The sequence below is a fragment of the Octodon degus genome, unplaced genomic scaffold, assembly GCF_000260255.1.
Source record: "Octodon degus isolate 3935 unplaced genomic scaffold, OctDeg1.0 scaffold00255, whole genome shotgun sequence".
Classification (NCBI taxonomy): domain Eukaryota; kingdom Metazoa; phylum Chordata; class Mammalia; order Rodentia; family Octodontidae; genus Octodon; species Octodon degus.
Window position 1 is genome coordinate 1,842,102 of NW_004524831.1, and position 12,144 is coordinate 1,854,245.

General features: G+C 37.6%; 2 protein-coding genes and 2 pseudogenes across 2 annotated transcripts in view; 1 reads left to right on the forward strand and 3 right to left on the reverse strand.

The window, feature by feature from the left end:
• LOC111814018 (zinc finger protein 14-like) overlaps positions 1–12,144 on the reverse strand; it is a 54,619-nt gene that overhangs the window by 22,775 nt on the left and 19,700 nt on the right. Inside the window, exon 2 of the mRNA XM_023706431.1 lies at positions 10,323–10,449. Within this exon, the coding sequence (XP_023562199.1) occupies positions 10,323–10,449 (127 nt within the window). The remainder of the gene's footprint in view (positions 1–10,322; positions 10,450–12,144) is intronic.
• LOC101578092 lies at positions 2,230–4,468 on the reverse strand (annotated as a pseudogene).
• LOC101578487 (zinc finger protein 14-like) overlaps positions 6,133–12,144 on the reverse strand; it is a 25,652-nt gene continuing 19,640 nt past the window's right edge. Inside the window, exons 2-4 of the mRNA XM_023706424.1 lie at positions 10,076–10,127; positions 6,479–8,059; positions 6,133–6,310 (exon numbers count right to left, since the gene is read on the reverse strand). Of these exons, the coding sequence (XP_023562192.1) occupies positions 6,133–6,310; positions 6,479–7,977 (1,677 nt within the window). The 5' untranslated portion in view covers positions 7,978–8,059; positions 10,076–10,127. The remainder of the gene's footprint in view (positions 6,311–6,478; positions 8,060–10,075; positions 10,128–12,144) is intronic.
• LOC111814005 lies at positions 11,200–11,728 on the forward strand (annotated as a pseudogene).

The window sequence follows — 12,144 nt, forward strand, 5'->3', positions numbered from 1 at the left end:
TTTTTTTTCTATTTTAAAGTGTTCCATTAACATCTTCCAACACCATTAAAATTTCTTCTATAGATTTTTCTAACATCTCAAAATGTCTCAATGCCTATATTTAGACCATTTTACTTTCATGTAGTTGTTAGTGTATTTAGATTTCAGCCTATATTTATATTTATTTATTTTTATTTGTCCTGTGCAGAAGATGGCTGAATCTAGGAGAATGACAGTACACATCATAAACTGAATCAAGTTGTGACTCCAAGTGAAGCTCTGTACCACATGTGGTGTCCTTGTTTGAGAAGATACATGAATGAAATAAATATGCTGCTCTTGATTTGGCATACATGCCCTTCTCCCATACATGTCCATAATGCTCAGTAGAAACAATTTGCTTTCAGTAGATAAGGATAAAACTCTACTATCCTATCTCATGGTTATGTTATCTCCCAACCCTCTGTCACAACTTAGTCTTTAGGCATCTTGATCACTTTTCTTTTCCAGAAGGCATCAAACTGATACAATCAATAATATTGATAATATTATGCTGACTGGACCAAGTCAGCAGGAAGTAGGAAATACTCTGGATTTTGTGGTAAATAATTTAAGAGCCAAAGGATAGGAAATGTATCACAGTAAAACCCCAGGTCCTTCTACTTCAATAAAATTTCTATGAGTTGATTGGTTTGGGGTCTGTAGATACATGCACTGCAACTCTCTGTCATTAAATGAAAATGAGACATATGTGATTGAGTGAAAGCAGGTCAAGAGTGAGCAAGTAAGTTGCTCAGATGCCCATGGTTCTACTCTTGCATAATCACCTCTTGTTTCTCTACATGCACCTAAGGCATCATGGGGTGTGCAACATGATCAGCTGGGGCCCAAGGAGATAGCTCAGATGCATAAGAACCTACTTGGCAAGCACAGGACCCCAGTTTGATCCCCAGCCATGCATGCCATGTGATCTCAGCCTCAGATTCCTGGGCTTGCTGTGTCGGCCCAAGATCCCTGGGAACACCATCTTGGCCCTGGATCCTCAGGCACCAACTGCAAAGACCTGAAAGCATGTGTGATGGAGCACACTTATAATCCCAGCATGCAGGCAGTTGAGGCAGAAGGATCTCTGCAACTTCGAGACCAGCCCTTGGGGACAACAAGAGTGAGCCCAAGGCCAGCCCAAACTTCACAGCAAGACCCTGTTTCAAGAAAAACAAAACAAAAAACCAAAACATAATCAGTCATTAAAACAACAAAAAAAGGATGGCCATTGTTTACAGATGGTTCTGAATGCTATGCTAGCATCAGCAGCAATTAGGCAACTTCAGCATTATAATCTATTTCCAGGACATCCCTCATGGGCAGAGGTGAGGAGAAATATGGACAGTGGGTAAAACTTTGGGCAGTGCATTGATTAGCTTATTTTGCCTGGGATGAATAATGCACAGATATGTGACTATAAACTGACTCCTGGGCTGTAGTCAACTGTCTGGTTGGGTTTTCAGGAACTTGCAGGAACATAACTGGAAAAATTTTGACAATGATGTTTTGAGATGAGGTATCAGGATAGACCTAATTAAATGGGCAAAGGTTTTAAAAATAGTTGTATTCCATGAACACTCACCAAAATTGATGCTCCACAAAGGACTTTAACAGTCAAGACGATAGGAAGACCCATTCTTCAGACAATACTCAACTTCTCATTTAAACTATCCTTAGTATTGCCCAATGGGCTCATGAAGTGATCATTTCATCAGGGTGGAGGATATGCGTGTTTTGCAACACAGATTTCCACTCACAAAGCCTGGTCTGACCACAAACACTACTAAATGACTAATCTGCCAGCAGCAGAGACAGACACTGACTCCTAAATATGGCTTTTGCTTGGGTGATCAGCTCTTTTTTTTAAAAATCACATACTTCAGAACTGAGATAATTAGTATAAAACTGAAACAGCTTTAGATCTATAATAAAAATCCAAGTTTGGGGAAGAGAAAACTTTAAAACAGCAGCTGATTTGGTGGGTAGGAGGGGACAGAGGGCAGGTGGTCAGACAGTTGGGACTGGGGAAGGGTAACTAACCACTGTCAAACCAGTGTAAGCTTCTTTGTTTCTCATGGGAAACATTTTATACACCTCAATCCATCTGTGTCCAGAGATGCCTGTTCCATCATTTTCTGTCTTCTCTTGGTGGTGGTCTTACAATATAATATTGCATTTCTTGAATTTTTGCCCCGTGTAGAAAATTTAAGTTATCTCGAACACTTTCTTCAGCTCCATGATAAGCTCACTGTTCTGCATCTCATTTCGGAACCAGTCTTTGAGAGCGCTGATTAACTTCTGGCAGATCTTACTGATTAGAATATCTATAGCTTAAAAATGTCTCCCAAACATCTCGGGAAACTCACCAGGGATTGGTCCTTTTTTTTGCAGTATCTTCTTGTTTGTGGTTTATTTCAATATTTGCTACTATTCCAATGTCAACAAAGTTCTTGCTGGGGACATACATACATGTCCTTTGTTTCACCTGGCCTGCTTCCACTGTCACCCCTATCAATATTGGATCTCGAGAATAGAAAACATACTGAGGATTTTGGTATTGCAGTGAAATGCTGCTAAAGAGCTTAAATTCTTGGTGTTTCTATTTCTTGTGGTCTTGTCTGTATTTTGTAAAAGCATCTTATAAGTGATAAATAATTTCAGCACTAAAAATTCTAACTCTTAAACTGTCATTTCTTGTGCATCCTGTTCAATTCTCACATTGAAGGCCAAAATGACTGCATTTTGAGGGTCAAAAAGCCAGCATCTGGGGGCAGGGGAGATGCCTTGGTAGAACAAACGCTTCCCTGGCAAGCGCAAGGGCCTCAGTTCAATCCCCGGTTCCGCCAAAACAAAACAAAACAAAACAAACAAACAAACCCAAAAACAAAAACAAAAACACCCCAGCATCACAGAAGCCTTTATGACATCTTTTTTATGCACAGGGCCAATGTTGATTCCTGAGCAGGGTACTTCTTAGGTTTTCAAAAATTCAAGAACTTCCAGAGCACCCAGGGTAGAAGCCTGCACATAGACACCCTTTTCTTTCAGTTTGACAGCAAAACAGAGTTAAGAAACGATAACTTGAACATAGTAAAACTAAGTACAGAAAGTACTTAGTTTAGAGTCTGCTTTAACTCACAGACCAATTCATCTTTGAAAACAAGAATTTCATCTTTGTAAGCTACCAGGAGGGGTAAACCAGGCAAAGTTTTCTCCAGGTCTTTGCCGAGAATCTTTACTCCCTGTGCTGCTTCTCTTTCTTTATGCTTTTCATACTGGTTCTTCACTCACAATTCCTTCATAGGAGGAGGTAACAGCAGGCCATGGATCTGAGTGACAACGGGCCCTTCTACTCCAGGACTGATGATGGGGTCCCCTTCCTTCAAATAACCACTGATCAATATGACATCTACAGTGGTGCCCACTCCTGGGAGAGCTTTAACCTCCATCATTTGCACTCACAGGTCTTCACAGTGTGCAGATCCCCTGCTCAACATGGTCTGAGTTAACCCAACAAGCAGGCACATCAAGCTTCTCATGCCATCACCAGTACGTGCAGAGGTAGGTACCAAGGACACAAAAGTGCAAGGATCTTTGTTCTCATAAAACAAAGCAGCATTCAAACCCTGCTGTGCAAATTTCACAGTAATAGCCTTTGCTTGCTCCTCAAATTCATCTTTTGTATTCTTTTTCTGATTCTTTAAAGTGGCAGCTACATCAGAGTCAGGACTCTTTTTCCAATCATGTAACCATGCATAATATCAGCTAAAATGGCAATATCACGAAGAGAGCTTCCTCTATTTCTAAGGTTACTGAAAGACTCCTGTTCAGGAGTATCAATAATCAGCATTCCTGGAATTTATATGTTCCATCAAAATGTTTGATCATCTTAGTCTGTTCATTAATAGCTTCAAGGGGAACATTTGTGGTCTCAATTTACTGTGATACCACCGGCTTCACCATCTTGGACATGTGTACGTCAGAGCTTATCTCGAATTTTTGTCTTCCTTGTTTCCACATAGCTAGTACACAAATAATAGGGGATCTTAGCTTTTCTGTACTTAGTTTTACTATGTTCAAGTTATCGTTTCTTAACTCTGTTTTGCTTTGTCATAAGCCTGCTCTTCTTTCATTCAATCATCATTAGACTCGTTCTCAGAGTTTGAGCTTCTTTCTTTGGTTTGCTTTGCATCTGTTTTCCCTGAATCTTTCTCAATCTTTTCATTGTCTTCATTCCCTTCACGGCTTCACTCTCTCCTTCCTCTTCCTCACTCCTCTCCTCTTCTTTAGGATTTTCTTTTAATTCTATATGAACTATGTTGCCTTCTTCTTCCCTGTCCTCATCACTGGCCATGGCTTCCCAACCATCCAATCTGCCATCCTTACTTTCTTTTTCTTCTTTTGAGTCAACAGGAGGTGGTGTGTCTTCTTTCTCTATAAACATCTTGTTCCAGTAGATACTGACTCATAGTTTAGTATACTGCATGATATCTTTTTACACACAAGCCATGATCCATCTGATCTGTCACAAGTAGATACAGCTGTGTGATCTATTTTTTGTGAAAGTGTAGAAAAATTAATACAAAAATCACAAGTCACATCAATATAAGCATAGAGAGTAAAATGAAGGTAAGAAAACTGTATATGAATCATAATATTGACCCCAACACAAGAGCAAAACAGGTGAATTTATGCATTTGATATAACTGTCTTGATATATGTAGGTATTTTATTAGGATCCAAAAGAAAACATTTGGTTACTTATCAGTTGTGAGAACAAATGAACTTTTCAAAAATATAAATTCACATGCCTCTAAATATGTACACATATGTAACATTAATGAAAAAAGAACTTTTTTTCACAGAATGTGAAGTATGTTCACCAAAAAGTATTTTCTTTTTTGATTTTAAACCAAAACAAGTGAGCTCATCAATTAAAACACAATGAATGAGTTACTTTTTAGTATCCTGTACCTCCCTTTGTAAAAATCAAAATTAAAGCTACATAAGTAATAACCATACTTGGAAGTGAGGATTACATTTCAATTTACTTTGTTTAAGTAGATGATAGTATATATTAAATTTAAAGACAATAGCTTCCACAAAGATATATTATTTCAATGTTTTTATAATAAAGACCACAGATATATAACTGAGATATTTACACATGATTTATTAAAGAACAAAGAAGGAATGCATTCTAAGATATATCCATCTTAGGATATATTTTCTGGAAAAAAATTGTGAGGGAATAATAAACTCAAAACTTTCAATAAAATTACACAGGCTTCTTACAATATGAGAGCTTTTCACAGGATTTTCAAAACAGGCTTAAATATACAGGGTTTTCCTCCAGTGACTACTTTGATGTAGTTGGTAAAAGCTACTCATTGAATGTTTTCCCCACATTCTCATATACACAGCTTCAAATCACTGAGATCTATGCATATGAGGATTCACTATCAAACCTATTTCCCCATAGTTTACTTGTATAGGCTTACTCTCCTGTGTGAGTTCATGTCTCTGACAACATTTATGTGTAGAGACCCCCTTCCCATATTTCATACAAAAGGTTAATTCCCAGTGCTAGTTCCATCACTTCTTTCGAAACATGTGTGTAGTGAATGCCTCCCTTTCTTGCCTGAACAGATAAGGTTTGTCTTCAGTTATGAGCTCTTTAATGTATCTGACAGTAATGATATGTAGTGACTTGTTTCCTACAATGCTTACATACAGTTTCTCTGTAATGTGAATTCTTTTATGTACTTTAAGATTATTTTGTTGGCTGAAAGTTTTTTCCACATTACTTGTATGTACAGGGTTTCTCTCCAGTGTGGTATTCTTTCATGTATTTTATAACACATCTGTCTAGCCAATGCTCTTCCATATTCTCAGATACGTAGTTTCTCACCAGTGTGATTTCTTTTATGAATTTTACAATAACAGTGTAGTAAATGCTTTCCTACATGGCTCACATGTGCAGGCTTTTCTCACCTGTGGGTTTATGTGTATCTATGCACTACAGACTCATCAGCAAATCCTTTTCCACATTGCTTATGCATGTAGGGTTTCGCCCCAGAATGAATTTTTTCATGTATTTTAAATAACTCAGTGTAGTGAATATTTTTCCACATTTCTCACATACAGTTTCTCATCAGTGTGATTTTTTTCATGTATTTTATAATAACTCAGTGTAGTAAATGTTTTCCCACATTGCTTACATACATAGGGTTTCTCACCAGTGTGATACCTTTGATGTATTTTATAATAACTCAGGGTAGTGAATGTTTTCCCACATTTCTCACATATAAAGGTTTTCCCAACTGTGTGGATTTGTTTATGTCTATGAAATACAGTCTTATCAGAAAATACTTTCAAACATTTTTTGCATATATATAGTTTCTTAGCATTGTGAATTCCTTCATGTATTTTACAATAACTCAGTGTATTGAATGCTTTTCCACATTTCTCACATACATATGGTTTCTCACCAGTGTGATTTCTTTCATGTGTTTTACAATTACTGAGTGCAGCGAATGCTTTCCCACATTGCTTACACGCATAGGGTTTCTCACCAGTGTGAATTCTTTCATGTATTTTATAGTAACTCAGTGTAGTAAATGCTTTCCCACATTTCTCACATACATATTTTTTCTCGCCAGTGTGATTTCTTTCATGTATTTTACAATAACTCAGAGTAGTGAATGCTTTCCCACATTGTGTGCATGTATAGGGTTTTTCCCCATTGTGACGTCTTTCATGATTTCTACAATTATTCATTGTAGTGAATGCTTTTCCACACTGCTTACATATATAGGCTTTCTCACTAGTGTGAGTTTGTTCATGTCTGCAAAATGCAGATTTATCAGCAAATCCTTTTCCACATTTCTCACACACATATGGTTTCTCACCATTGTGACTTCTTTCATGATTTTTATGATGACTCAATTTAGTGAATGCTTTCCCACACTGCTTACATGCGTAGGGTTTCTCACCAGTGTGAATTCTTTCATGTATTTTATAATAACTCAGTGTAGTGAATGCTTTCCCACATTTCTCACATATATGCAGTTTCTCACCAGTGTGACTTCTTTCATGTACTTTACAATAACTCAGTGTAGTGAATGCTTTCCCACATTGTTTACATATATAGGGCTTCTCACCTGTGTGGATTCGTTTATGTCTATAAAATGCAGACTTATCAGCAAATCCTTTTCCACACTGCTTACATACATAGGGTTTCTCCCCAGTGTGAATTCTTTCATGAATTTTCCAGTAACTCAGTGTAGTAAATGCTTTTCCACATTTCTCACATATATACGGTTTCTCACCAGTGTGATTTCTTTCATGTATTTTACAATAACTCAGTGTAGTGAATGCTTTCCCACATTGCTTACATGAATAGGGTTTCTCTCCAGTGTGACTTCTTTCATGTTTTTTATGATTACTCAGTTTAGTGAAAGCTTTCCCACAATGCTTACATATATGGGCTTTCTTACCTGTGTGAGTTTGTTTATGCCTATGAAATACAGACTTATCATCAAATACTTTTCCACATTGCTTACATATATAAGGTTTCTTCCTAGTATGAATACTTTTATGGTTTTTAATATTTCTGGGAGTGCTGGAGCCTTTGGCTCTTTTCTTGGATACAAAGTTCTCTACTCCAGGGTGAGTTCTAGTCTTAAATTCACAGTAAGCTTTCCTGCATTGCTTATGTTGATAGGGTTTCTCTCCAGGCTTTCCACTTGCATGCTTCTGAAAGGACTGGAAATCACTACAAGTTTTTCCATGTTCATTACAATTATACAGTTTCTCATCAAATCCCACATACTCACGTGGCTTCAGTCCATTGTAAGGTAAAATGGACATGTTTAAGGATGAATACCAAATCAGGGGCTTTCTACTTGCAAGGCTTTCAGCTGGCTTCGGAGCAGCCTGTTGCACTGCCATATTGTCATCTGAAGCCCAAAGGAATATTTCTCCATCTTGATTCCAAGCTTTATTTTGATAGACTTTTGCTACCTTTTTATTTCTTTAAAGCAAAAAAGAACAAAAGCATCAGTCACAATAAAAAGCTTCACATCAGTAATTTACCAGGCTAAGCTCTGTCTTGATGTTGACAAAGAAATTTTGAGAATGAAAAACTAAATGCCTTGGAGACTTGCTTCAAAAAGAGGAAGTTTTCCATTTCCCAAAGGATCTCATTCATTTGGAAATGTTATCACTTTCATGTTTTTTTTTTTTTTAAGAGAATTTAAAAATAGTAAAATAAAAGAAATAAAAACCATACAGAATTTCACTAAACAAAAACGATAGGAATTCAACAATGATAGTTACATTGTACTTTGTCATTTTCAGATTAGTTGTTCAGATTACCAGGTACAAACATGCAAATTTGGTGAAAAAATTATAAAAAATTTAAAAAGAGAGAAAACATATTTGAGCATTAACTGCTCCTTTCAATAGACTGGTAGATATTGGCAATACAGTTATCCAAACTATCCTATAAATATACATATGTATTTCTTTTTCTCTTCCTTGTTTGTTTTCTCCTTTGCATCACCCCAGTACACTGAGATATGTTTGCAGTACATAACGTCTAGTTTCACTGGGGTCACTGATACATATGTGTATCACAACTTCATCATTTTTACACCCTTTTCCTATCTATTTCCTCTTCTCTCCTTACCCTGGTTATCTACTCTATCTCCAGCAAGTTAGTCTTTGTCTTTAATTTTACACCCTGATTTACATTTCAGTATCTCATACCAATGAAGATATGAAAATTCATGCGTCTGACTGCTGTCACTTAACATTATGAGATGGAGGACATTCTACTTGTTTTATATTTGCCAAAAGATATAATTTTCTTTATGGCAGCATAGCCTATAATCTCCATTGCTGAGATTAAACAAGTGTCTTAGAAATACTCTTCTAGAATATTTTTCTATTTGACACGGATTCCTACTGAGCTTCTTTGATCAGGATGAACGTCATGTTGTCATCCTTCTAGCTCAGCTTGCAAGCACGCTGGGATTATAAGAAGGCATCAGCATGTTCAGTCTATCCCACCTTCTTTTTATCCATGCATAAATGATGGACCTCTAAGCTCTTGCAAGAGATCAGGTAGATAGTGATTTCCTGAAATTAGCTATTGTGAACAACATGCATACACTGCTCTGAGCATGAGTATACACGTACCACTGACAGGATAACTGAAAATCACTTCAAAATCTATATAGGGACGTTTAACTGAATGAAATGCAAATTTCTATTTTTACTCTTGATGCCCTCTTTTTTTTTTTTTTTTTTTGGTGGAACTGGGGATTGAACTCAGGCCCTTGCGCTTGCCAGGGGAGCGCTTATTCCACTGAGCCATCTCCCCAGCCCTATTTTTACTCTTGAAACATCTCTAAGCTAGTGATTCTATTTTATATTCCTATGTGTAAGGGTGTATTCTAAGAATTTTACTATCTAATTCTCTGCAAAGTGCTTTTTTACTGGGGGGAGGAAGGCTTTTTTTCAAAACATTTTTACATCACTAGGATTCAGTTGCATTTTGAGTATTGCTTCCTGGCAATAGGGTTTTGATAATGTATGTCACAGACACACACACACACACACACACAGTTAGCTATCTTGAAGATGAGTTCATGTCAAATTGCCAAATTTATGCTTTTTTTTTTTTGTATTTAGTACAGGGTCTACAGGGTCTCACTACGTAGAATGGACTCATAGTGATCCTCCTATGTTGTCTCCCCAGCGCTGGGATTACAGGCACATGCCACCATGCCCAGTCTCGATCGCAGGCTTAGCGGGCCAGCATGGCACGTGGGGGTGAGGGTTGGGGGGGTGATGGGATTGAATACTGGCCCCTGCATCTGCCTAAGCAGGTGCTTTAATCTGCTGAGCTATTTGGCCAGCCCTGCCAAATTTATACTTTAAATAAACTTAACCATGGCCTCATTCATAGATTTTCTTTGCTTGTAATATTTCAGCTTACTCACTGACTCAACAAATATTAATGTTACTTATAAATGCAAATTACCTTGAGGAATTTTTGTATTCTTCTTCAATTTGTAGGTTGTCCCAGGTTTTTCCTAAATTGTAACCACAGAAATATAAGATGTCACCATATCATTCTATCAAAATTAGAAGACAGCAGTTTGATGTATGTATCATGTAAATATGCCTGAGATATTCTTAAATGTTTTCTCATTCTATTTGGCAAATCTGCATCAATCAGCAAGAACCAACGCTCTTCCCTTGTACACATGAGCAAATGTCATCCTTACCTACAGCAGTCACATTCCTAAACGTTTCCCACATCACTTCTCTGTAGAGCTTCTTCTGAGATGGATTCAGCACAGCCCACTCCTCCAGGGTGAAGTTCACAAGCACATCCTCCAGGGTCACTGCCTCCTAAACAATCACATGTACATATTCTGAAAGAGGGTTCAGATTCACCCCTTCGGATAGCTGAACTCCTCTTGTAAAATCAGAATTGAAGCCAATTCATTCAAATATTAACTTCACGCCTTAAGCAACAAACATATGCACGTATTTTCACACAGCAATTCTGATGCTAGATTCAAACTCTTACAGCAACAACAGAATACAACTGGTGGCCCAGTAGGGTCACAGAAATTTAATTTATGCACTGTTTCTAAAATAGAGCTCACTGTGTGCCTGAAAATCACCATCCACAAAACACAGGAGCAAATAGATATCTAATGAATGGTTCTGATTGGCCACAGAAGATAACTGTTTTCAAATCTAAACCTTCATACACCTAAGTCATTCTTTCTTGGATGGTCTCTGGCTGCATTTTGAAATTTGAATCTAGTTTCATAGAAAAAAACCTAATGGAACACTAAATAAATTTTATGAATAATAATGAAAATGCTAATAGAAAAACAGTATTATTAGCTCAAATCCACGAAACATGAATATAAAGGTAGGGTGGCATATTGTCTTATAACTCAGTGTCACCAAATGATCACCTTGCACTCAGATACAAGAAATTCTAGGAGGCTGTAAGAGACATTAATGAAGGGGGAAAAAGGGAATAAAACACATTAAAAAATGAAGAATGTGGTCAGTAGAGCACTCCAGGCTGTCTGTGGGGTCCTTGGCCTGTTTCTGCTGGGACTCCCTTCTTCACAGGTAGAGATGGCGCTTGTCAAAAAGGGATGGTTGCTAAGACTGAGTACTATTTTGAAGTGCGGGAAGAACTGGTTAGACCTATAGTCAGATGATCACTTGACATATTATGATGATCAGAAACGACACAGTATTGATGATAGAGTCCATATGCCAGTGGACTGCATCAATATCCGCACAGGGCATGAGGTTCGGGGTATTCAGCCTCTAGATGGGAAGCCAAAAGCTTGTCTACTTCAGATTGTTTGTCAAGATGGGAAGATGATCAGTCTTTTTGCAGAAAGCACAGATGATTGATTGGCTTGGAAATTTACCTTTCAGGATTCCAGCACAAATACATGGGCATATGGCTCCAGTCCTTACAGTGGTGCATACCTGACAGGAACTCAGATTGTCTACGCTGCGAATGGGCAGGTATATGCAGTGTCTTACCAGTACCTGTATGCAGGACTTTATGGACAGCAGCCTGCCAACCAAATGTTAGTATTTTCCCTAAAGAATTAAAAACATCATATCTCAGCAAGACAGGTATAAATAGACACAGATAAACTGGAGGCATTTATTGCTGAAAGGATGGCTCATCAGACTATACTCTTAAGTGAAATAAGCTGAACACAAAGGTCTTAGTATTACATGTCTTACTGCTGTGAAAAAACTGAAAATGCAAATGAGAACCTAATAGTACAAGAGATATGATGAAATGGGATGAAATTGTTCAAAAGGAAAGGGAAACTAGGGAGAAAGGAATGAAAGAAAAAGAAAAGAAGGATAAAATGGAAATAAACTTTGTAAAGTGGGGGAGAGATTTCAAAGGAGAGGATGGGAATGGTAGAAAAATGTCAAATCAAGAGATATGATGTAGGGGCTGGTGAGATGGCTCAGTGGTCTAAAGCACCTACTTAGAACAAGCTTAGCAAAGCACAGGGACCGCGGTTCAATCCCCCAGCACCACAT